Source organism: Myodes glareolus, chromosome 18 (genome assembly GCF_982192425.1).
Source record: "Myodes glareolus chromosome 18, mMyoGla1.1, whole genome shotgun sequence".
NCBI lineage: Eukaryota > Metazoa > Chordata > Mammalia > Rodentia > Cricetidae > Myodes > Myodes glareolus.
In genome coordinates this window covers 16,958,062-16,985,954 of record NC_142043.1, presented here as the reverse complement: position 1 = coordinate 16,985,954, position 27,893 = coordinate 16,958,062, and the positions used below count along the sequence as shown (strand labels likewise).

The following is a 27,893-nucleotide window of genomic DNA, read 5'->3' as shown; positions in this document are numbered from 1 at the left end:
CATAGAATAGAGCATTTTAACCTGTCTTGTTTCTCTCTCTCTCTCTCTCTCTCTCTCTCTCTCTCTCTCTCTCTCTCCCTTTCTGAGTGTGTGTGTCTGTGTGTGTGTGTGTGTGTGTGTGTGGTCTCTGGAATGTTCTGAGCTCTGAACATGCAACCTAATTCCACACTCAAAGCAGTCCTATGCTCTTATCAGCCCAACACAGCCTGTGAAGCCCTCATTCCAGCTCTCTCCCTCGCCACAGTCATGAGGTTTAAATTCTCTCTCATGGCCATAGGCCTGGAAGTTGTTATAATTGTCTTATTTGGATTATTTGTTGAATATGAGACAACCCAACAGGTCAACACTACAAGATCCACAAAGACGGACCAATTTCTTCAGTTGTATCCCTGTGAGTAAGCAATTTACTTCTTATATTCCTTTCAGATCTTTAGGGTCTCAGACTGTAAATGTTTAAATGTTATAATATTATTATTATGCATTTTAGGTACCTTTAGAATTGTCTAGTGTATTGAATGCCATGGATATTATATGTCCTCATTAGTACATTTTTTTCTTCTGTTTATTATTAAAGTGTTTAGACAGGATCTGTGTGTGTTCAAATGTCAGAATAATCGACTAAAACTTAACATTTTATCTTCTTTTTTTTCAAATTCATTGAATCCTTAAACTAAATAACCATCTTTATTGTTTGGGTTTCTTTACTCATTCTGTAAGAAATAGGGTGTTGGTCACCTTCTCTTATATAAAGTAACCAACAACAAGTGTAGCACAGAGACCAAGGTGAAATGGAGTGAAGAAGGGGGAGGCAGAATTCACCGTGGGTCCTTAGATATAAGAGGGGATATTGAGGCAGATGAAGGAGGTTACTGGAGTTTTCATTCATGCATTCTGGGTTTTGTAGGATTTTTTTTTAAAGGCATCTTGTTTGTTTTTGTTTCTGGATTGAAAAGGGTGAACTTTTAATTTAAAAATAGAATCCTTCACTGAGAATAGAGATTGAAGAAATATAACAATTAAACTTTCAGTTCAAAAAACAGATTATGGAATAGTTAATATAAAGCAAATACCATTTGCTGAGGGATTATTATTAGCCTGGCACAGTCATTAGCTCATCATCAAAGAGAGATAAGGTACACCATTATTCCAACATTTTTAAATGAAGCTGAAACAACTTTAATTTTTTTAAATCATTTAAAATAGCAATTGTTATTATTGTTTATGATACCTGTTTAACTTCTTAAAATAATGCTTTCATGCCTATATTTTCAGGAGTAAATATAGTGGAAGCTTTCCCATTTATGAGTTATGACCAAGGTTGATTCAGCAAACTATAAAAGTCAAATTTAAGGGTAGAGTTAGGATCATCGGCCACATTCTGAACTCAGTTGCCTTTATACTCATAGATACCTGACAGCATTCTTGACAAAATTTTTATTTTCCAATTTAGAGATAAATAAAAGAAATAGAATCATTTCAAATTTTGGTGACAACATACAATAATATTTTTCAGCCATTAGTTCACTGAATAAAGGAGTAAGAATGCACTACAAAAATGTATTCAAACATGAATCAATTGCAACCCCATTGCAGTGAGACATCACTCTACTGTACATGGGAGCAAGATACAATACTGTACATGTATTGCAAGACAATATACAAAACAAGGTACCAAAAGCACTCTCCCAAGATCAAGGTTATTAAAATAAAATTATATAAAGAGTTTAGGAATGTAGTAATTTCCACAATTCAATCCTGGTGTCAAAGACTCTGCAAAATTTCAGCTCAAAATGAGGTAAAAGGCAAGGTGGATAAAGTAACTAAAAATGTTAATTATTCCATATATTAATAATAGATTATTAATTTCTGATGGTTTGTGTACTGGCTGCCAATGAGAGCTAACATTGTATCTTATAAGTAGAATTTTCTAAGCCCATACATCTTAAATCTTACCACATACGTATACATAACTGGAACTATGTAGAGGTGATGGGTCTATTAATTGACTTGATTTTCATGATCATGTAACATATATGCCCTAATACACATGTAATATATTGATATGTCACAAAATATTGCTTTAAAAATATATACTAACAATTACAAAAATCTTGTCATTTGCTGAGAACAGAAAAATTTTTTAAAGAAAATATTACCATTCTGATTTTGTAAAGAATTTTCTAGGCTTTAGGAACTAGGTAGCAAAGGTACAGACAAAATGGGCACAGTCTGTATCTTCATGAAGTATTTGTCTCAGCAACCAGAGAGATGAGATTATGTGTGTGTGTTTTAGATGATAATAATTGCCTAAATTATATAAATTATCTTATAGGTTAGTCTTTGTACATTCCCTGTTGGATGTACAATTTTAAATGTTTTCTCTATGGGTGATCGGGACCCCAAAACTCTAGCAAACTCAAAGAGCAACACGACCCTTGTTAAAGTGGTTTGTAGAATGATCCAAGAAACTGCATGATTTCTGCTATTCATTGTCTCTAAATTTCAAACATGTAGAAAGCTTATGTATGAATATCACTCGTTAAAAAAAGAAGCTGTTAATACCCATTGTTAGGAAACCATATTCAAGTCAAATCAATAAACATCTGGGTACTCTCCTGGTGTGATGCACTGTGCCAAATGCTAGAATTTAAGACAGAGAAGGCAGGATTTCCTAAGACCTACTAAGCTCCTCTGCAGCTCTCAGTCAGAGTTCTGCAAGCTTCTGAATTTCTCACAAATGTGTGCAGTAAGGTGCCAATTTGCATTTTAAGTGCAACACATGAAAAGGAGGTGAAAGGGAGTATCTACTTCTTCCCAGACTTGTTCATTGTGGGATTGTTGAGTTGTAGAGTGTGATGTCATGTAATCATTGAATTGGCACATATTCCTAAACACACCTTAGAAGTTTGTCACATATTTGAATGCTGTGCTTCTGAGACGCTAATTTGCAATACTATATATTCTGTATGTTTGGCTTCTAAGACACATAAAGAGAAGTTTATCATTCTGACAAGGGACATAAAATGACCACATAAAAGCTGGTCATTCTGTCAAGGGACATGAATTGGTAAGTCAAGCTTGGAAACAGTATAGTGAAAATTGGATTTAGAAGACAAGGGCCTTTAAGGACTGGTTCTATTATTAAGAGACTCTGCAAATGTTAGGGCCTTATTGCCTAATTGATATTTAAACCACACCAATGATCTTTTTATACTTTGCTACACTAAAATCCTTTACTTTCATTTTTAGTGGATCAAGTACCTATGCAAAATTTTGAATATTCTGTATTTTTATACCTTGTTCATTTGAAAGATGTATTAACTCAATATATTATACAAATGTTGACACTCTTCATTGTAAAATATTATATATATATATATATATATATATATATATATATATATTTACTTACTTGTGGAGGTCCTCCATCCCTCTCAGCCTGTCAGTCGTCAGTCCAAAGGAGGAAAGAGGCAGAAGGGATGACAGAAAACTTTGTACACGACCCATGAGCACAAATGGAGACAGGCCTCCAGGAGTCAGACTTCTGCGAATCAGCTCAACTTTTTCTGGAGTATAAGAAATATGTAGGATTGGGGAGCCTGGAGACAAACCCTAATTTGCATTAGAGGCACACGCCTATCACAAGGTTTTGTATATGACAGTAAGATCCTATCAAAATTGTTAGAGCACTTTCGTAATTACCATTTGGGTCAAGGGAAGAGAGTTTGCAGGTAACTGTGTCAAGGGTCACCCTTGAGATAAATCAGGCATCCTAGGCCTAGAGACATCCTTCACATAATCTAGGTAGAGAGTAGGAAGCTTTTGTCTGGGATAGGGAGTGCTCCATGTTGCCAAGCCTACAGAAAGCTGCCAGGCTATGGGAGACAGGAACATCTGATCAGCAGGGCCTTGCAACATTTACTTATTATTTATATCACCAAAAATTTTACTAAGAAGACCTTGAGAAGTCATGGGTAATCAATAAGTTTGACAGATACAAATTTCTAAACTTATATTTAGAATTCTAGTTTTTCAAAACACTTGAAAGGCTTCAAGACAAAACAATAATAAAACAATCCTGCTAAATGAAAGCAAAGCTATCATTTCTTCGTTTATTAAAAAAATACCTACTAAGTACGTGAGGAAGAGTTATAAATCACAGAACAGCCTCTTTTCAGATAACAATTACCTTCTATTTCGTTAGAAGCTAACTTAGCTCACATCTCAACAATCACAAAAGTATGTGCTTTCTTCTGCCATCACATTTCAGAAATGCGTTACATCTATTTGCTTGGCATCATCCTGATTCATGCAAAATATTAAAATGATATGTATGACAGGGTCATTAGTTTATGAAGTTAGTAACTTTCACTGTTTCATTACAGAAGAATTCTTTAGAGAACCTGTCTTTTCCCTACAAATTTACAGTGGGGAAAAATCCCGTAAAGAATCTGACCACCTGTTAACTTTGCTTTTTTCACACTGAAGACACAGAGGCTTAGATGTTATCTTCTTTACCATCTGTAGAAATATTGATGCAGTGAAAAAGAAAAATTGGCATCTTAATAAGAAATTGTCATGAGGAGAGTTTTGCCTTCTCGGGCTCTCTGAATGTGTTTCCCAGGCACTAAATGTCTGTGGATTGTCCTTGGAAAACACTGTAGGTATAAAGTACCAAATGGTTTACACAACACTCAAAATTGTTCTGACTAGCCAAAGATCTAAAATTATGATTCATCGTTAAAATTATATGCTGTAATTCACTCGTACTTTATTCTGAGAATATCCGTTTCCTTTTTCACCAGAATACAGGCAATGAACGACTCTTTCCTCCAGTATTAGCGATTCCCAAAGAACTGCTTGTTGCCCTTTTTTACTGTTATGAATGAAGACGGTCTGTCATACATGACCTATGAATATGATGCCATATTGCCAAATTTGAGTATTGCCTCTAAATTGAACAGTTCCATCCTCCGTTACTGGGAGCAGTGAGCACAACTCAACCTCAAATTTCAATTGCAGAATCACTTACTCCCTTCAGGTTGATATATGAAACTGTTCATCTAAAATTAAAGCAATAATGGGACTGAAAAGATTGTTCATCTGTTAAGAGCACTGACTGTTCCGCCAGAGGACCAGAGTTTAATTCCCAGCACCCACATGGCAGCTCGCTGCTGTCTATAATTCCATTTCCAAGAGATTCAACACTCTCACACAGACATATATGCAGGCAAAACACCAACGAACATAAAATAAAAATAAATAAAATTTAAAATAAAATAAAACTGGAGCAATCATAGTATAAAGTAAGCAAAGTGCTTAGAGACAAGTGGGAACACAACAGAGAAACCTAAAAGCTTCTTATCTGGGTCCCAATTTATTCCAATTAAGAATAAGTAGGAAGGTAGAAGTAGTAAGACAGTAGTAGAGAGTGAAAGAGGATTGAATAAACTATTGAAATTTTATATAAAAGGAAGACAGTGAAGAAGGAAGAACACCTTCCCCACAAGAGAATACCAATTAAATATTAAAAAGTAACATGGGACAAGAAAGATGCTTCATCAAGCTTGACACCTGATTGACATGCCTGGATGGAAGAAGAAAACTGACTCCTACAAGTTGTTTCCTGACATCTTCTTGCATGCTTTGGCATGTACACATTATACACACACACACACACACACACACACACACACACACACACACACTGAGAAAGATGATAGATGATAGATAGATAGATAGATAGATAGATAGATAGATAGATAGATAGATAGATAGATGATAGACAGAAATAGAGACGGACAGAAAGAAAAATTTAGAATTTATCTAAATTTTCATTAATATAAGTTTAAATGCAAATTTAAAAGATATTAAGGAGTGATATATAGAAAATTCACAATTTTGGCACTACCATTGTGCCAGTATATGCCACCAAAGCCATGAGTGAATTTTGAAACCACTGGGTAAAGGTCAATGGAGAACACTCCATTTACATAGTCTGAAGGAAACACTGCCAAGATCCCCTACTACTTACAAGACAAAGAAGCATTTATAATGGAAAGATCCGGCAGTATATACTTAATCATGTGATCTAACTCACCATTGCAAATACTGTCTTACAGTGAATCCAATGAGTAGTGTACACCTGCATACCACTGATAAAATACTTAGTATGATTTTAATTATAGGACACACCCAAATGTGTCCAAGTTGTGAGACACGCTACATGAACAGCTAAATAAAACCACCAATAAAAAGCAAGTGGGAGATTGCTCAAAATTTAAATGATCTAAACAGACACAAAATGACACAGCAACTAATGCTGAAGATTTTGATATATATATATATATATATATATATATATATATATATATATATACCCCTACTTGTAGAATAAGCAAAAATCAAATCTAGAAAATATTGCTAACATAAATTTAGGTACATTTCATATATATAATATGTATGTAAGGTAAGGATGTATATATTCATTTTACCATATTTCTTAAATATTTGACATGTTTGAAAAGCAATAATCTGAAGGTGGTTAGAAGAAAATTTCTAAGACTGCTATTCACTAAGAAAAGATGAATGTGGATGAGTAGGTATCTGATTCTTGTGTCTTCTTTTGGGCTCTTTTCCTTCTGTTGTTTGGATTGTCCAACTTGGATGTGATAGTTTTTGTTTTAGCTTATTATATTTTTTGTTATATTTTTAAATGAGTGAATGAATGAAAACTAATCACTTTACTAAGGTAAAGGTTAAAAATCTGAACTGTCATGTACATCTTCTGGGAAGAGAAAAATCAGTTTGTTCCAATGGAGTGGCACTGGGTATATGAACTACTTGAGGACAGGCCTCATGTTCAGGAGTAATTGACTAACATAAAATGAACTTCACAGGTCTCAGTCTCCACCCCCCCCCCCCCGTGTGTGTGTGTGTGTGTGTGTGTGTGTGTGTTTATTTAGTTAAAGATTGGTTTAATGTCTTGAAAAAGGTTAGGCCAAATATGATTTGTGTACTTCTCTCATTTTCTTTGTCTTTCTATTGCCTATGGTTCCTAGCCTAACTGTTATCTGTCTGCTGTGTGTGTCTGCAGGAAGCATGGTATGGGAAGGCAATGAGACTTTTTTTTTCTTTCAGAAATCTTTAACAGAGTTTTGCAAATGTCTTAGTCAGTGTTCTATTACTGTGAACAGACACAATGGCCAAGGCAGTTTTTTATAAAATAAAATATTTAAACGGGGCCTTGGTTGCAGTTGCAGAGGTTTAGTTCCTCATTATCACAGCAGGGAGCAAGGTTGCAGGCAGGCAGACGTGGTGCTGGAAAAGTAACTGAAATCAGCTACTTCCTGATCCAAAGGCAGCAGAGGAAGAGGGAAAGATACAGAGGGATATAGAAAGAGAGACTGGACTTTTGAACCTCAGCGTCTGCCCGCAGTAACATGCCTCCTCCAATAAAGCCTCACCTAGATTCTACAGTCCACCTGGGAACTAAACATTCAAATAAACAAGCCTATAGGGGGCATTTTCATTTAAACCACCACAACAGAAGCTACCTTACTGACCCAGAATACTTAACTTCAAAAAGATGTTATCAACCCAAATCCACATGTTGACTCCAGCATTTATGGGATATCTGTTTTCTTTAAGATTGCTTTCAAATTGTTGGACTTTTCCATAAATGATTACCATAACATTCACACATACATTGTTTCAGGTCAGTAACATGGAGCAGTATATTTTTTAATTAAAGCCACGCTTTTGGCTTAGGTTGTTAAAGCTGATTACATTAAAAATTGAATACAGTGCTCTTGTTTGTTTTCTTTTAGGGTTTTGTTTTTTTGCTTTGGGTGTTTTCACTTGTTTGTTTGTTTGTTTGTTTTGAGATAGGATTTCTCTGCGTTACAAAGAACTCACTTTGGCTGCCCTGGAACTCATTTTGTAGGCCAAACTGGTCTTGAGCTAATTGAGATCTGTCTGCCCCTGCCTCTCAAGTGCTCAGCCCTAAAATGTTTCCTTAAAGGCAAATTAAATTTAAATAGACTGAGTACACACAAAGATAGCAAATTAAGTAAATACCTTACATAGTTTCAAGATACAACGTTAACTTGGTTGCAAGTTCAAATTATGAAGGCAAGGAGTATTTTCAGGAAAAAAAAAAAGATATTCCCACAGCAGAAGAACATTGTTCTACAATCATGTTTGCACAGATGGAGTACATATTCACATATATGTGGTAGGGTATTGAGGTCAGGAAAGGACATGGTCTCTGTTTCATTCTCTTTCTTTCTGCTGGTCCCCTTTGACTCCTACTCCCCCAAAAAGAAGTTTTTGTTTCTTCTTTTATGTCTTATACCTCATATTATGTGTCTATATAAGATTGCACTATATCATTTTTATATTCAGACTTGTCTTATATTTCCTGAAGGAATGTATAGTTGGATGTGCTCCATCTATTTGAAAAATGATAAATGAATATACAGAGCAAAAAGAGAGAGATAACAATATTGACAAAACAAATACAGAAAAAGTACAAGGTGATAGCTGTGCAGCCTTGCACTGAGAAGAGGATTAATTCTTGAGTGGGGTCTACAAGATTTCCAGGAAAAGAAGTGCTCAGTGTAAGACAAAGAAGATATTCTGAGAAGAAAAAATAAATGCATATAAATTAAGAAAATGGGGGATTCAATTTATTTATTTATTTATTTATTTATTTTTGTTTGGGTGGTATAGGTTTAGCTAGGTCAAGTTTCATTTTAAGTTACTAGATTATCAGGGTTTGTAAGATATCCTACTGCAAGAACAACATGGAAGCAAAACAGAACAGAATTAATTAATAAAGAACTTTGCTAAATTAATACTAATGAAAGGTATGCTGCTGTTCTACTGCTGTTGTTGATGGCGATGCTAGCGATGAGTGATGGAGATGATGTTGATAGTGATGGTGATGGCTGTGATTGGGAGGATGGAGTGGAGATGATGTTGATAGCAATGGTGGTGACTGTGACTGGGAGGATGGAGGAGGAGATGATGGTGATGAGGATGATGGCTGTGATTGGGAGGATGGAGTGGAGATGATGGTGATAGTGATGGTAGTGACTGTGACTGGGAGGATAGAGTGGAGATGATGGTGATAGTGATGGTGATGGCTGTGATTGGCAGGATGGAAATGGAAATGATGGTGATAGTGATGGTGGTGACTGATTGGGAAGATGGAGTGGAGATGATGTTGATTGGGATGGTGGTGACTGTGACTGGGAAGATGGAGGAGGAGATGATGCTGATGAGGATGATGGCTGTATCCTGTCAGGTTTTGGTGCCAACCTCAAATTCAAATCCTTAGTTTGAAGCAATGTATAGACTTTCAAAATTCAAATTACCAAAAAGTAATAAGTAGGGGATAGAGAGATTGCTCAGTAGTTGAAAGTACTTGTTTGTAGTAAGAGGGCTGGCTTGTTGGGGTTTCCGTCCCGCCCGGTACCCCAACAGCTGGCAAATCCCAAAGAGAAATTACACACAGGACTCCATAAGGTTATAAACTGATTGGCCCATTAGGTCAGGCTTCTTGTTAACTCTTATAACTTATATTAACCCATTATTCTCATCTATGTTAGCCATAATGGCTCCATACCTTTCTCAGCTGGGCATGTTACATGCTGCCTCTTCGGTGGTCTGCGCAGGAGTGGCTGATGGCTTCCTGTGTCCCAGAATACTCCCAGTCTCTTTACTCCACTCCTACTTCCTGTCTGGCTTTCCCGCCTATATTGCCTGCCTGGCCAATCAGCGTTTTATTAAAATATGATTGACAGAATACAGACAATTCTCCCGCACCACTTGTTCTTGCAAAGAGCTAACTTCTGTTCTAGGGCATCATTCTTGCTTCTGCAGACTCTAGGCATGCATGTGCTACACAGACACACATGATAGCAAACACACACATCAAATAAAAATAAATAAATTTCAAACAGTAATACCAGAACAAACTTAAATTTGGCTAAGATACAGGGTTAATTTAGCACTTACTTACTCATATTTGATACAGCCCTTAGAATACATGTTACAAAGAAACACCTTTGATAATATTGGGATTAAAGTTATTAAGCAGTTTTCCAAAAGTCAGATGTTTGGAAGATTAATTGGAATCCAGTCCTGGGGTTTCCTTTTGTTTTGTATTGTTTTTGTCTTTAAGGTCTATGGTCAAACTACTGCATTATATACCAAATATCAATTTTCAGTTTGGAGTACAGGATTCATCTATCAACATATGCCCATTGTCTCCAGCAAAGCCATTAACAAATATCTGATCTCCACTAACATCAGCCTTCCTCCTCCATGAAGGAAGGAGTTGTGGGGGGCGGGGTGAGTTGTCATTGACTGTCTTCTGTCTGGATCTTTTTCCACCTTATGTTCTGAGAGAAGATCTCTTCCTGAATCATTGATGAGGCTGGCTATGCAGTGAGCATCCACGAATCTCCTGTCTCCTCCATTCCAGAGCTGTGTTTATCAGCACATTCTGCTGCATCCAGCTTTTGATGTGGGTTCTGGGGAAGCAGGCTCAAGAGTCTGTGTTTGTAGAGAATGCACATTGTCAACTGTGCTGTCTTCCCCAGCTCAGAGTCAACCAACATCTAAGAGAAAAATATTTACTCGGTGAAAATTCAGTGAAATGCTTATTTCCCTTTATTCTGAACGACTTGTAGAGTTCGAAGTCATTGCTTGGGATACCCATGAAAAATCACTGTCAGCTTAAAGACATAGAAACAAAGAAAAAAAGTACAGATTCATTAAAATCTCCAATAAAATAAATCAATGACAAAAAAGCAGTTTAATTATTTGAAATATTTGAATGTTCTATCCTTTAAGGATGACTCTGAACATAGTATCTTCTTAATACAGATCAGTAATAAAGAATAAAAACGTATTATCCTATGCACTCATGAATTTAACTTGCTTATTCAATAGTTATTTAACATGGAACGTGCCTCAAAAACTGGAGACATCAGAAGACAAGCAAAAATAAAATCCAGACCCATAGGGAGTCTTATACAGTGAGATTGCTCCCATTTTCTGAATGGGGAAACCTAGGATTAGGAAAATTTATTGAATATACAAGGGCACTCAGCTAATAGAAAATTCTAGTGAAACATGAGATATTAGACATCTGTGCTGGTCAGTCTTACGTCAGCTCCACACACAAGCTGGAGTTATCTGAGAGGAATGAACCTCAGTAGAGAAAATGTCTCCATAAGATTCAGCTATAAAGCATTTTCATAATTAGTGATTGATTGGCCAGGGGCCCCATCAGCACATTTTAGTAGGGCTCTCCCTGGACTGCCTTCTAGACAAGCCACAGAGAGCAGGCCAGTAAACAGCGTACTTTCAGGGTCACTGCATCAGCTCCTGCCCCCACGTTCCTGCCCTACTTGGGTTCCTGTCCTGACTTCCTTCCATGAAAAACAGCAAGTCAGATAACCTTTCAGTTTCCCCATTTCCTATGGTCAAGTTTCTGAAAAATATTTAAAATAAAAAGCAAAACACTGTTTTGTTCTCAGGCTGCAGAAACTGGTGAGAGAAGAAAGAAAGGGGCAATGGGGCCACTTCTACATTAGTGTGAAGAAGGCAGAAGGAAGATGATTGTGGCGAGGAGAGAGTGGGGGTGGGGGAGGGAAGAGTAGTAGGGGTGAATAGGAATCAAATACAGTGATTGTGTGTGTGTGTGTGTGTGTGTGTGTGTGTGAATATGTTGGGATAAAACCCATTATTTTGTACACTAACTAAAACGTTCTTGTTAAGTGGGCATTGGGAGGGATTTGAATCAGTGTGCTCAGTTACTCAATGCCACCCCCCCATCAAGCACACACTTTAAATAAAAAGCAAACTTTAAAGCACTGCTCTACAGCCTTTCGTGATTTGACTCAGATGAGGGTTTCTCAACAGTGGCACAGTTAGCATTTTGAACTAGAAAACTCCTTGTGGTGGGTGCTGCGCTGTGCACGTAGCATGATTACTGAACTGCATTAGATCGCAACAACCAAATATGCCCCCAAATGCTGATAAATGCACTTTCAGTACAAATCAAACCTATGAGGAGTCACTGGTTGAGAAACATCTAGGAAACTCTTAAAACTTTCTGAAAAATAACCTCTCCAACCTGCAAACCCTTAAATAAAACCCAGTTCCCAGACACAAAGTGCTCCCATTATTGTTTTAAAGGCAGAGCTTTACTGCACAAAACTAAGTGGGCATTTGCCCGGTTTCATAAGCTTTCAATGCAGTCCTGACTGCCTAACCTAACCTGCTTTGGTCTGGCCCTATTAAACAGGAGCTGTCAACCGTCTTCAAATTCCATTAGTGCCTTAGCAACTTGAATATCCGACGAAGTGTTTATGCCCTCTTGTGGCAGGAACCAGTACAGGACTTGAAACAAAACATGAAATCCTTTGTCACATATAAAATGTCTAGTTTTCCACAGAAGGGAATGACAATAGATCCTGCAGGAGAATTCTTACCAGTGGGAGACATTGAAAAATTGGATAAAATAATTTTAATGAGTTGGTTACTGAACACCTTAAAGCTAGTAGGTTACAGATGGGAATAAAAAAATAAGCTCTAAGAAAAAAATAAAATACGTTGAAAATTGAATATTGAATTAAAACAACAATAAAGTATCCAAATAGGACATCTGTATCGCATGCCTTCCTCCCCGAGAAGGAGCATCAATCACCTAAGAGTGGATTGAAAGAATATAAGAGCCAGAGGGGCGAGATTGCTGCAAAGTAATATCTTCGGATAAGACATTTGTACTTTTAAACTCACAGCAACTATGGCTTCCTTCACAGGTCTACCTAAGATTAATCCTGTCAACACACAGCATAAAAGGAGCAGGCACAGGGTCTCCCACCTCCAACTGAGGAGCTACCCACAGCTGATGATCCATAGTGGAGGAAGAGTCAGTTTTCTGATCGTTTGTGACCCATGGTCTGATCGTGGATCCCATGGTCCACGTGGCAGCTCCCTACAACAATGGGACTCCATAGGTTATTTTAAAAAGAGAAGAAATAAGAAACACCTAGAGAAGGGAGTTCTAATATATAAATACACTGTATATTCACATATGCAACTACCAAGAAACAAACTAAATAAATAAACCTTTATTGATCCATTCTAGCATTACGACTACAAATAAGCCACTGAACTGAGCTTTGGGCTCCCAGCCACAAATCAAAATAAAATGAAGTCTAGACTAGAAGACCATTTGGTCAATATCTAACCCAAACTTTACTTGAAAGAAGACATAACACAGTTCTAGAAAGATTTGGCAAAGTCATGGTTAAGAAAAGTCATGCAAGGTTTTTTGTTTGTTTTATTTTGTTTTTCTTATTACATTCCAATGGAGTCTATGATCAAATATAAACACATAAAAGAAAAATGGTGGTAAGATAACTTTTAAAAAAAATGCTTACATGTGGTCACTTATATTTCAAATGTTTCAGAGATTGATACTAGTTGACAGCTATTTAGCAGTATCTTATTCAGGTTCTGGTGTTCCCAAGAAAAGTACAGAATGAGGTCAATACAATGAAGATCAGTAAGAACAGGAGACATATTTAGAAAGAAAAAGGGCCTTGTCTAATCCCACAATGGGCTCTCAAACATGGCTCATGTGACATCAGGTAGTCCATTCCCTCCCAAAAAGGAGAATGTCTTCAGTGAACACAGATCTGGGAAAGAGCTGTGGCTCCCACCAAGACAAGAGCAGTTCAAATCAATCCAAATTGAATGCAGACCATAAGGCTGCCATCGAGGAAGCCAGGGCAAATGGGAGGTAAAAGTCTGCCTAAGGGTGAATCTGACAGTGCTTAGCAACCTCAGCCAGAGTAGGCAAGCTTGAATGGAGAGCAGGGTCTCCCACTCTCAACCTGATTATAGAATGGAGGAACAGAGGAGGCACATCTGGTGAGGACTCTCTGCACACCTGAAAAGCCATTGTTCTGCTTGGGGTGTCTTGACACTCCTACCTTACCCAAATAAGGAAGGAAAGGGAAAACTCAAAGTTGAATTTAAATGTTGGCTCTATCATTTTGTGAATCAATTGGTTTCTGATGCCAGCATTCTCTGAGACATCTCTGTGTGCCTATTTCTGTTTAAATCTTGGCTGCAATATTTAATGCCCAAACCGTCACTTAAACATTTCATTTTCTCTACTTTTGCATGGTTCTGATTTTATCTAATTGGCTTATTTTTGTATATGTAAAATTGAATAATAAGAGATTGCCAAACTCTTAGTATTATCAATGGTGTTTACTTCTTTTACTTGAAAAAAATCATACAATATATTCTGATCACACTTTCCTCTCCCAAAACTCTTCCCAGATTCTTCCCAACTCCCTTCCCATACAACTTCATTCCCTTTCTTTCTCTATCTCTCTCTTTAGGGAAAAAAACAGGCAAACAGTAAATAGAACAAAAATAATCCCCAAAAGAGACATACACACACAAAACCCACAAAAATCAGAAACCATAGTATATGAGGGAACCAGTAAGACAAAAAAGAGAAAAAAGAGAAAGGAAATCTACAAAAAATCCTATAACAATGTTAATCTCATTGCTAAAATTTGATTTTATATGGTTCATTATTCAAATGTCTGGATTGATCATGTTATATTTGATCATGATTGATTTGAACTGTATGAGTCCTCTGAAAACAAGTCATCCCACCGGAGAAAAGCTTGTAAATTTAGGGGCTTTCAATCTAGCAGATGAAATACTGAAGTTCCCAGATATTACAGAACCTGCCCAACATCGTACAGCCACATAATAGATCTGGGAGGGCTAAGTCCTGAACTCCAGACAAGTCAAGTATTTGCTCCTCAAGAGAAAAAAGTCTGCATGTTGATTCAGTGATTGGGATGACTTAAAAATGCTACGAAGTTATTTCCTTGTTTGGCTAAAATTGCCAAAAATTTATACTATTATATAAATTTGTAAAGTGGAGACTAGATCATTCAAATATTTATTTTTCCATGGGACTTTTATTACTTTGTCTCTTATATGTTGAGTCATCACTCCAACCAAGTTTAGGGGGGGAAAGGCTAATGCTGCCCTAACCCCTTCAGTCAAGAAATAGCAGGAAAGGGTTTATTTCATCTCTAAAGCCATCACTGAGAGAAGTTATGTAAGAAACTCAAGGCAGAAACCTGAAGGCAGGAACTGGAGCCAAGGCCAATGGAAGATGCCTGCTAACTGACTTACTCTCCATGGTTTGCTCAGCCTGCCTTTGTATACCATCCAGGCCTGCCTGTGCAAGCGCGGCGTCACCTACAGTGGGCTGGGCCTTGCACATCAATCATCAATCAAGAAAATACCCTACAAACCTGTCTGTAGGCAATCTAATGGAGGCATTTTCTCCATTAAGAGTCCTCTTCCCAGATAACTCAAACTTGTGTTTTCAAAAAACTAACCAAGACAATTAGGGATCTCCTTTTGCAGTTTTATGCAAAGATGAAAGCATTTTCTAACTGAAGAGTATGTATGACAGAATCCTTTGGGCTCTTTTCTTCAAAGCCTTTTTGTTTTTTTTTTCTTTCCTCTTTTTCAGTATTCCAAGATGTGCATGTCATGATATTCGTTGGGTTTGGCTTCCTCATGACCTTCCTGAAAAAGTATGGCTTCAGTGGTGTTGGTTTCAACCTCTTTCTCGCTGCTCTGGGCCTTCAGTGGGGCACGATTGTGCAGGGACTCCTTCATGACAAAGGACAGAAATTTCACATTGGAATCAAAAAGTGAGTATCTGTGAATATAAATGCTTGTACCCTCACCTTCAAAGCTCACATTTTGAAATCTTAATTCCTAAATTGGGAAATAACTAAATCTGAAGGCAAAGTCCCATGAGTAGGGGTAGTGCCCCATTCAAAGCTGCAACTTGCTAATCTATTTCAATGCACAATTCACTCTTAATTTATTCTTTCTTGTACCCTCAGTATGATAAACGCAGACTTCAGTACAGCCACCGTTCTGATTTCTTTTGGCGCTGTCCTGGGAAAAACAAGCCCAATCCAAATGATGATCATGACAATTCTAGAAATTGCTGTCTTTGCTGGCAATGAACATCTGGTTACTAGCTTATTTAAGGTAAGGATAAGAAAATATATATTGACTAAACTCTGACTGTCCCTTCTGGCCACCACATGCCATGGATGCCCACTCTACATAAGGGCAAATCTCTATAGGAGTGCTTCCAGACAAAATAGTCAAAAAGCAAAACCAAAAATAACCACTGTCCACGGAGTGCTTAGTGTAAAATGGGGCAGGGGGAGTTGTATTTATTTCCTCTCATCTTTAAAGAATTATGGAAGGGAGGTGGGTGTCATTGTTACTACTATAAATCCACAGTCAAATGATCACAGGTGCCAAACGATTCACCCATTTGAGTGAATCTGGATTTAAGTCACTTTATCCTAACTCTGTCACTCGTTTTATTACTTGGTGTTGCCTATCAATAACGAATCCCACTTATATTTAAACATATATATGTAAATAGCATCATATAAAGTCTCTCCTCTGTGCTCCATTTTTTCTTCCCCCGAGAATGTTACTGATTCTCTCAAAGTTAATAAGTAAGCTGTTTCTGACTACACTGGTAGACATTTCCTTTTACTTATACTTGTATGGAATATTTGATTCAAGAGCTAATATTTTAACTTTCTAAGTGGTGGTGATTTACCAACAAAACAAAATTAGTTAAGGTTTCTGTCTTTACAGAGCTTAAAGTATAGTGGGTTAGACAAAAAAAATCAAATATTATATATCCATTCTAAACTAATTTCCGTTGGTGAAAAATCATCTGAGAAACTTAAGGTAAGATAGACACCCTTTGGTTCACATGTTCAGAGTAATTAGGTCCTTGGCTCCATTGTTTCTGGGTCCAGCGAGAGGCAGATCTTCACACTGGTGGTCTGCACTTGAGTGAATCAGCTCACTTCCTGCTATGAGGGAAGCCAGGAGAAAGAGCTTGGGGACATTCTCCTCAAGACATGCTTCTTATAGTTTTCACCAAGTCCAAATTGCCCACTCAATTACAGTCCCTTCAGACAATGACATCCATTGACGATATAAAATCTTTTTCATGATACAATCACTTTCTCAAAAGCACATCTCTGAATACTGCTGAACTGAGGATCAAGCCTCCCACACACGAGCCTCTGGGAGACATTGCGTATATAAACGGCAGCATGATCACTGACTCAAAGACATGGAAAATACGTGGTGGGAAATGGGAGTTCTGAGAAAGCTATTGAGTCCAGAGTAAAAAGCAAGAAAGGAGCTGTCTGCAGAAGTGACAATGGTACTAGTATATTGGAGTTTCACAGGTCACTAAGGAGGAGGCATGTCCTTAATGCTAAAAGCTCAAGAACAGAAGCTCATTGGTAGTCGGGGGTGGGGAATTGGAGTTGCAGAAGATGAGCATGGTTGTCCTGGTGAAGCTACCATAGTAAGATGAGATTAACAGAGGCCCTGTAACCTCTATGTGTTGCTTAAGTGAAGACTGAGTTGATGGATTCTGAGAAGAAAATAGAAAGGGTTGTTTTGCTACAAATACGTGAGCATTTATAGAGGGTCACAGGCTTACATAGTGTTTGTAAAGTCCAAATATAATTAATTGTCATCTATCTCTCTCCTGAAACCATATGGTAAAGAGAAGTAAGGCTCCTATATGAAAGTGTTCAGCAAAACTGAAAGTTGAAAACATGTATGTCCTACAGTGATGATGGAACTCAAAACAATAAAGTTGATCTTTAAAGGCCCTGGATCCTTGTCTAGTCAAAGATGGAGCGAACCAGGAGATTCTTCTACTTACATCACTTTGAAAATCTTAATTAAATTGGTGATGCTTTCTTACCTTGGTTTGCAATAGGAATTGCTCCTGGCTGAGCATCCTGAATTTTCCCTCTAGAAGCACAAAATATAGAATACTTTAAATGCATACAGAATCCTTAAAAGGGAACAAAATGTCTCTCCTCAAGCCAGTATTGGAATTCAATTGGTCTTCATGCAGCATATAACAGGATGTAGAATCAGGGGACAGAGCATCCTTTTAAGGTTCAAGTCTTTGAGTTATAGTTAAATGAACTTTAGCTGCAAAGTCAAATGAATGTGAATCATTTTTGTTGCAAGTTGAGCGCAATACATGGTGGTTCCCTGAGCCTCTCTCTAACCTGAAATAGCCTAGTGTGGACTGCGTGCCCAGTAAGGACCTGGTTCTTTAGGAATGTGGTCTCATCTAAGTACCAACATAATTCTGTTAGGTGGATAATACATCCTGGTTTTATAAAACCTGAACTTCACGGATATTTAGTCATTTTCCCCCACATCAGAAGAAGTACTTCACCTTTGCATGTCTCAAGAGCTTGTCATATTTTTTTCTTTTCTTTTTCTACTACCTCGTTTTATCTTTTCTTTAACATCTCTCCTAAGCGATTATTTCACGGTCTTTCTACCTGTAAGGAGACCGTTTTCACCTCCATTCATGCAAATGCTTCTTTTCCCTGCAGGCCTCTGACACTGGGGCATCAATGACAATCCATGCTTTTGGAGCCTACTTTGGCTTAGCTGTAGCAGGTGTCTTATATCGGCCTGGCCTCCGATGGGAACATAAAAATGAAGAATCTGTGTACCACTCTGACTTGTTTGCCATGATTGGTGAGTAGAGTGAGTTTACCTGATTGCTTGTCTGTACCTGAAGATGCTCAGAAGGTCTTTTTTGGAGACCGCTTTGTTTAATGTTGGGTCAGTGATCCTTCTTCTGCCTACTTCTTAAATGATGAAGCCTAAAATCACAGGTATCAATTCCCAGAGCAAAACAAGACAATTAAGAAATATCCAGGTTTAACGGGATTTCTGCGCTCTCGGTGGCCCCGATGGGGAACCTGGAGGATGCGAACCAGGACCGAACCAGGACCACCGAGAGGAAGGAAGAGAGACCAGGTGTTCCTCTTTTGGGAGTTTATTTAAATACCCTGTGGGAGTGGTCAGGACCTGGCCTGCTGGGATTTGGAGTCCAGACCAATATAACTCTCAGGGTCAGGACCTGGCCTGCTGGGATTTAGAGTCCAGACCTATATAACTCTCAGGCCTGGGGGCTGGGATAGAGGTGAGGGGCTGGGGTCTACGGTCCCAACTTAACAATACTCTAATAGGATCTTCCCTGTAATAACTAATACCATTTATAATTTACAGGAACACTTTTCCTTTGGATATTTTGGCCCAGCTTTAATTCAGCCATTGCTATAACTGGGGAAAAACAGTACAGGGCCATTATCAACACTTATTTGTCCCTCGCTGCCTGTGTGATCGTAGCCTATGCCTTGTCCAGCCTTGTTGAACGCCGAGGCAGGCTGGATATGGTAAGTGTCAATATTAAACTAATGGAAACTTCATTAATGTCAACAGTTTCTTGGATAAGAAAGTCAGTATGCATCAGAGCTGGACTACCAGGCCAAACTACAAACAGCAGACTTTGGAGAAGTTTTTAAAAATATTTTCATTCATTCACTGGTTATCTACTCCACTTCAAAGTCAAGGAATTTGCAGTTTGGAGAGTGCACAGTCATAAAACTCATGCATAAAGGGCTTTTTTCTTTTATGCTAAAACTAACTGCTCTTAACTCCATAGAAATTTTCCCTCAATACTTGACTTGTCAAAGAGTCAGACAGGGGAGCAAGATGGTGGGTGTTGGTTCTTTTTTGTCAATTGCAAGTGTTCAAAGATGATAGCTAAGCTGTGCAGTCACTGGTAAACTCCCTCCCTCTGGAGGATGGACCCACACCCTTGCATGTATGAGCAGCACCAACCAGATTTAGTGGAGCATCGAAAAAAAGTGAAGTAGAGAGGGGGCAGGTTAGGAGAATGATGGGGAGTTGGAAGGGGTAAGAAGAAGGTAGGTATTATATTTCATTGTATATATGTATGACTTTTAAGGAAAAAAATTGAGAACAGAAACAATAATCCCAAATAGAACTCTAGGAAAAAATGACAATTTGGCTGCTAATGAAATTCAAATAAGATCCTTAGTAGCCCTGAAGTAATGATCATTTTATTTTACTATGTTGGTGTGAGATGTCAGGGACGGATACGCACGAGGGTCATCTAAAACGTCTCTAAATCAATTTTTGCAAAATCTTTGTGGTCAAAAAGAAACATAACATTTTTATTTAAGTTCAATCTGGCTTGCCTACTTGGGATTTAGAGAAACTGTCGTACAGAGAAAAATAAAAATAAAAGCTCAAATCAAGCACTCTTCTTTTTCAATGCAGGGCAGAAATGAATGCTGTCCTCTCTCTCTCTCTCTCTCTCTCTCTCTCTCTCTCTCTCTCTCTCTCTCTCTGTGTGTGTGTGTGTGTGAGAGAGAGAGAGAGACAGAGAGACAGAGAGACAGAGAGACAGAGAGAGAGAGACAGAGAGAGACACGGAGAGAGAGAGACAGAGAGAGACAGAGAGACAGAGAGAGAGACTTATGTATTTTTATCCTTTTATTTTGTGTTTATGGATGTCCTGCCTGCACAAATATATGTGCACCACATGCATACAGTGCCTATGGATGCCAGAAGAGGACATTGGATCCCCTGTAACTGGAGTTGCAGACATTCATTAGTCACTGTGTGGGTTCTGGGAACTGAACTAGGGTCCTCTGGTAGAGCAACCAGTGCCCTTAAATACTAACCCATCCCTGAAACCCCTGTAGTACATATTTAAAGCAAGATTGAGAACACACATTTCCATTCTTTGCAGTTTGTGTCATAAGAGACAACTGAAACACGTTTTAAAAAAATCATACTCAACAGGTTTACTTTTAAAGATGATAAATTATCCAACTTCCTGGGTAGGCCAGCAGACTGTGGCTTCTGAGAATTCTGGTGAACTGAAATGAGCTCTCTTTCTTCACCCTAGACATTTCTGGCCAGATTGTGTCTCAAAAGGAAAAGAAAAGAGAAAGAAAGTGTGTGTGTGTGTGTGTGTGTGTGTGTGTGTGTGTGTGTGTGTGTGTGTGCGTGTGTGTGTACATGAAAATGTCTTTCAACTAATGGCTAACGCAGCTGTCCACTGGGCACTGCCGGCCTCTAGTCTTTCCGACATTGCCTCATTCCACATCCTCACTATTGTTCTGCCTCCATTCAGGTTCACATTCAGAATGCCACTCTGGCAGGAGGTGTCGCTGTGGGCACATGTGCAGACATGGAAATCCCCCTCTATGCTGCTATGGCCATTGGAAGCATTGCCGGGATCATCTCTGTGCTTGGATACAAGTTCCTTAGTGTATGTATGACAGGTGTATTGAACTAAACCTTAAATCTGTATCCCTGTCTCCACCAGTGGGGTCTGTAGGGTTTCCTTCCCTGTAAGCCTTCTACTGGAGGCCACTTGCCTTCCTTTCAGAAATGCCACTCATATTGCAGCCACATTGCAGTGACTCTTTCCTGGTGTCTGTGTGGCAGGGGAGGATCTGGTACTAGGCATTTAGGAATTTAGCATGAAGACAATGTTAGTGGATTATGTTAACTCCTTTAGAGAAGTTCCAGAGGATGTTTTACTTTTGTTGTTTGTTTATTTGTGGACTTCATGTGCTGAAGAAACATCAGAGATGTTATTAGAAGGTGAGAAGGTGAAGTCACTTCCTTCCAGTCCAGTCACTAAATACTTCTTGATCACCAATGTACTTAAAGCGTTTGACATGGGTGCACATTTCAATTTCAAAGGAAAATTGAGTCGTAGATAAAATTGCCTCTTCTGAGTAGAGGCAAGAATGGAGAGATGAGAAAAGAGAATACAGCAGACCACAGGGTAAACAAACTTTGAAGTCTAACATATGTAAAAACTACAGTTTTTTTTTAATGTACTATGTTTGGAACTCATGCTAATAAGTAGTTTTTAGCTGCTCATATCAGAAAATCAAAATTTTAAAAAAGGAGTAAATGTGAACATGATGGGGCTGATAATTTGGTCCACTATAGTAAAATCTTAACCATGCATTTATGATGTGCAACACTACAAACAATGTTTTGTATGTAAATGGTAAGAACTTATAACTATATTGTTCTGCATAGCCGTCTGTTCCACATCACTATGGAGCTCTGTCTGTCTTACAAGATAATGACCTTCCTTCCTTTTACAACATTAGCCACTGTTAGCTAATAGACTGATGATCAAAGATACATGTGGAGTCCATAACCTGCATGGCTTACCTGGTGTCTTCGGAGGCCTTGCCAGCATTTTGGCCATATACTTGGGAAAGTCTACAGTGTGAGTAAAAACCAGTGGGTATTTCTTGCTCTGGTCCTGCACTTTGTAACTTTGCTTGTAGAAATATACATGATGGGAATGGGACCCTGTTGGTGGGGTTAACATTCCAGGCTCAAAGAGACATGAATGCTGTTGATGAATCTTTTCTAGTTGATTCTCTTCACAGACATGCTCCCTTCATATTTCATAGACTCTATTAGCTGCCTTCTCGGAGAGAGGAACTGTGTTAGTGATACTACTACCTTCAAAATTCACTTGCCATTTGCTTAGCAGCCTTACATGTTTTGAAGGCATCCATCACATTCTTTCACCCCCCCCCAACTTATAATATCTTTAAAGTTTTATATTTTTATTTACTCTGTGTGTATATGTGTGGCATGCAGATGCACATATATGTACCATAGTGTGCATATAGAAGCCTGAAGTTAGCCTGCAGGAGTCAATTCTTTCCTTCCTCCTTGTGGAACCAGGGATCCAACTCAGGTCATTAGCAGAAAACTTCCTTACACACTGAGTCTTTTCCCCAGACCAATGATATTTTATTATCTTCATTTCAAAGTAACTGCCTCTGGTATTACAAATGTATTCTTTGATGACTTCATTATCTTCTCCCTAACATATATGTCATACTTAGTTTTTCTGATGTTGTTAATGAACATTTTAATTTCGCTAAAATTGTTTAATTAAAGTGGTAAAAAAATGGTATGCTGTGGGACAATGGTCTGTATCTTGTCACTTGTGTTTTAATAAAATGCTGATTGGCCAGTAGCCAGGCAGGAAGTATAGGTGGGGCAATGAGAATAGGAGAGCTCTGGGACGAAGAAAGATCAGTTTTCAGTCACCATCCAGACACAGAGGAAGCAAAATGAGAATGCCTCATTAATAAAAGGTACCAAGCCACTTGACTAACATAGAAAAGAATAATGGACTAATTAAAGATATAAGAATTAGTTAATAAGAAGCCTAAACTAATAGGACAACCAGTTTATGATTAACGTAGATCACTGTGTGTTTCTTTGGGATGGAATGACTGTGGGTCCAGGCAGGACAGAAACCTCTGTCAACAATGGTAGTCATGTTTTTTTAGCATTGTCTCACCTAGTCTGTTAGGAGAGAGGTTCAAGAACTGATGTGCAATTGACAGTGAATGGTGAATCAAATCAAGGGTAAATTTTTTGAAAGTCCTAAATTCCTTTTGATGAATGCTTTATTAACCATAACTAATGAATGACAAAGAATATTTTTAAAAGAAAAGAAAAAAGCAAAAGCAATGACTACATATTTGCTTTTCCTAGGTCTACCATGGCTATGCAGGCAGCAGCACTGGGTTCCTCCATTGGCTCAGCAGTTGTTGGTGGTTTGGTTACAGGTCTGCATCAAAAGTAAACATTTAGCTGAGTTTTGTGGTACATGATTGTAACCATGGCTACATGGGAGGTTAACATGGAAGAATTAGGACTTCCAGACCATTGTAAAATTATCTCAGAATAATTCTCTTGCCAGTACCCCATTACTTCATTTACTTTGCAGAGAAATGAGTAAGGCACAGTTGATTGGTCAATTCCAAACTGTGATAAGGTTCTGGCAATTAATTACCTCAACTAAAGGAGATGTTTTCTTAACAGTATTTTAACTACTTAGTAAGCCTTCCCTCTTCATAACACTGTATCCCCTCTACCCTCACAGGTCTAATTCTGAAGTTACCTATCTGGGATCAGCCCCCTGATGAGTACTGCTATGATGATTCTGTTTATTGGAAGGTAATGGAAAAGATTCAAAAAGAGAATATACATGATGGTTCTGTCACGGTTTAGATGACCTAACCTCTTAGCACCATACAATTACACAGTTCCTTCTGCTAGCCACAGAAGAGATGCTTTCCATCAGGCTGGCATGGAAATGGGCACAGAATCAACAAGAATTTACTGTGCCTTTCAGTAGCAAAATATCAGGTACAGACTGGTTCTAATAACCCTGACTGGGGCCACACAGCAACCTTCCTGTAGCTTTTCAAAGGTATAAGAAAGTGGTGCTAGAATTAATACTAGCCCGGTTACTGGTTAGATTGATAGTCTTTTTGATTAAGGTAACTAACCAGTTAAGGCAGAGCCTAAAGCTGCCAATTATGATTCAAATTCATTATACCCAGTGTGTTTGCTTGCTTACAGGAAAATAAAGACCAGGAATTCTTATAATAAAATAATCTTAAAGAACTTAGCATTAACAGAAACTTTTGTAACTTTTTTAAAATACATAACAGTGCTTCATACCTGCCCAGTGCCTAGGAAGAGGTAAGATCCATTCACCTGTCTCAGTTCCACTGAGGACAGCTTTGTTTAAGACTCAACATACATGTAGCATATGTGTGATAAAACTGCATGGACTTCCTACTCACAGAGAGGAATAAAGACTGTGTCTAACCAGGAGAAAATAAAAAAAAGCTCAGGGGTGGGGAGATGACTCAGCAGTTAAGAGTTTACTGCTCTTGCAGAAGACAGGAGTTCCGTTTCCAGCACCCACATCAGCTGGCTCACAGCCTCTTCCAGCTCCCAGATATCCTCCTCTTCTGACCTCCATGGGTTCCTGCATGTATATGGTACACATAAACTCATATGTGCACACACATACACAAAAAGTAAATATGTCAAAAGTAATATATATCAAAAGGTATGATACTTTTCAAAGTAGAAACTCAACAAACATAGAATTTAACTAGCAAATACCATTTCAGTTCTGTTATATCGATTTTTTAAAGACGTTTTTGTTGACTGAGATTTCTGTCCCACCCAGTCTCACAGTTGTTTAGTCCCAAAGAAACACACAGAGGTCCACATTAATTATAAACTTATTGGCCTATTAACACAGACTTCTTATTAATTAATTTTTGCATCTTAAATTGGTTCATTATTTTTGTCTATGTTAGCCACGTGGCTTGGTACCTTTTTGGCGAGGCAGTCACATCTTGCTTTTCTGCTTCATCTGTCTCTGGATCACCAGCCATAGACTGAAATATCCTTCTTCTCAGAATTCTTGTCCTGCCTCTACTTCCTGTCTGATTGCCCACCTATACATTTTGCCTGGCTACTAGCTAATCAGCGTTTTATTAAAAATAATACAAGTGGCAGGATAAAAGACCATTGTCCCACAGCACTCCCCCCTTTAAAAAAAAAAAAAAAAAAACAAGAACTCTTAATCTAATATCCTCCAGTGACAGAGGAAGCAAAAACAGCAAGATGTGACTGCCTCGCCAAAAAGGGTACCAACCCACATGGCTAACATAGACAAAAATACTGGGCTAATATAAGATGTAAAAATTAGTTAATAAAAAGCCTGAACTACTAGGCCAATCAGTTTAGAATTAATGTAGGCCTCTGTGTATTTCTTTGGAACTAAACGACTATGGGACTGGGCAGGACAGAAATCCCAGTCAACAATTCATAAAAAAAAAAAAAAAAATACGTGTCAATAGTACAAGGTGTTATATTCAATGTACAAGTAGGAAAAAGCTATTGTAATGTTTAACGCTGAAGGCTGTGAGGAAGCACAGATCCAAAGGTCCTGTGATAAACCAGCCCCAACGTTCTGCCTTTTGACTCCAACTGCTGCTTTCTCCCAAACCGTTTCCTGAATTCCCTGAGTGAGATGGGTGATTGGACAGACTGTTGGGGAAACTGGGCTTGGGGAGCTGGGAAAGCAGTCAAAGTCGGTGGGATAAATTATTTGCTTCTTTATTTTTCTTTAATTCAAATATTTTTTTCCTCTCAGCTTTTCTGAGGTTAGGTAGTAGCGACAGAAAACACTTTTGCTTCAGTACCAACTTTAGACGGGCCCGGGGAGGAACCATTCAGTGTTACATTGTCATTGTCGCTTTTGCTCTCCCAGGTTCCCAAGGTCAGAGAACTTGATCCTCAGTTCTTTCAACACGCGAATCACAATCACCTGGAGCATGAAGTCTAAATATCGTTCCTAAACTCTGCGTCCTCAGCATTACTCAGAAGAGCCAAGCTGAAGCAAACAAAAGTGTCGTATTCCCATACCCAGGGACTGTGATAGATACATTCCAGGCCCCAAACGGCCAGTGTAAAAATGCCTTTATATCTGGAGTTATTCCTTGATGTTCAAATGATTTCTCAATTGGCAGGAAGTTGCCCGTTAAACAGACTGTCAATTGGGTTCTATCCCAGACTGGAAGAATGACATTGCAATGGCTAGATGCATAGTAAATATTTGATTCTGTTCTGGATATTTTGCAAAAGAGATATATTTACATAGAAACCAATACTCCTTGATCATGTCAGACGTCACCCACTTTTTAAGTTAGCATGCAAAGTAGTAGTTTTCACCATGGCGTCTTTGTGCATGCGTATCATTAAATTTGTTCTTGTTCATTGCCCTACCTGCTGCAACCCCTTGGAATTCTTTGCCTTCCCCAGCTGGGTCCTTCCTTTCCCCAGTTAGATATGGCTTGTTTTATTAAATGTATTCCACCACCATCCCTTTCATGTACATACCATGTCTACAGTTCCAAAAAGTATAAAGTTGAAGTCAATAAAATGACATAGTAAAGAATCTTTACTACAAAAATGAAAGAAATCTTTGTAAATAAAAAGTAATATTAATCTTCTAGTTAGGACCTTTTTAAATCTTAAAAACAGTCAGAGTAATGTTACACTGCTGCTTGCAAATTAATTTCTTTTTATGGTTATTATTTGTAATAAGAGTTTAAAAGCTATCTGTATAAAATTTTAAATAATTAAATATTATTAAATAAGGTATTTGTCTCTAGCTCACTTTCATATGGTGATTGAAATCCATTTTCATCATGAGCACATATATACACACCTCATACTTAATGCATATTTAATTCAAATATATTACTTTTATATTCACTATCAAAATCAAGTGACCTTTGCATAGTATAACTTTTAAAGCACTGCGTTTGGAGATGGTGGCTGACACAATCACATTAAATCATTTTTATAAAAATCAAGCAACATTTTTCCAACATTTTTCTTCTATCCCTCAGTCCTGAAATATTAACAGGAAGCACCGAGGGTCCAAAAGACTAGGAGCCCTGCCATAGTCGACAGTTACAACTTTAAAACTACAGGCAATGATGAATTGCTTAATATTTTATTTCAGATAAATTTTATTTAATATTTCTAAATCATACATTTTATTTAATATATCTAAATCATAAATACATTTTTGTGCATGCAGGTGACTTCTTGCACCAGACTTTCCCTCAAAAAGGCTTTTCAAATGTGTCATATAAGCAAAATCTACTGTCCTCTCCTCTGACGGCCTCCACAAACAAACATCTTCATTTCCTTGGTACTCAAAGTTCCTCTACTCTATTGATCACAGAGAAAATCACAGAGGGTCTGGAGACACTAAATTATAAGAGAGCTGATCTGACTTCTCTGTAAACGTGTTGTGATGGCATCCATGACTGGCTTGTGAACACTCTCATCTACCTTTCTTCAATACAAGTCTTAGAACACTAAAATTTTGTTTGTTTAAACTCTGAGCTAACATCCTCTTGTTCCCAGTAGTGCATTGTCCTTCTTTTGATGGACAGAATATTTTTATTGGG

The 27,893-nt window shown here is 38.0% G+C and overlaps 1 protein-coding gene across 1 annotated transcript; it reads left to right on the top strand.

Annotated features, from left to right (window-relative positions):
* Window positions 1-201: 201 nt before the first annotated feature.
* Window positions 202-27,070, top strand: Rhag (Rh associated glycoprotein). Its single transcript, XM_087898006.1, has 10 exons — window positions 202-391; window positions 15,599-15,782; window positions 15,981-16,131; window positions 18,552-18,699; window positions 19,237-19,403; window positions 21,176-21,313; window positions 22,176-22,297; window positions 23,593-23,666; window positions 23,984-24,057; window positions 26,180-27,070. Exons 1-10 carry the CDS (start codon window positions 247-249, stop codon window positions 26,252-26,254), a joined length of 1,278 nt encoding a protein of 425 aa, XP_087754132.1. The 5' UTR covers window positions 202-246; the 3' UTR covers window positions 26,255-27,070.
* Window positions 27,071-27,893: the final 823 nt, after the last annotated feature.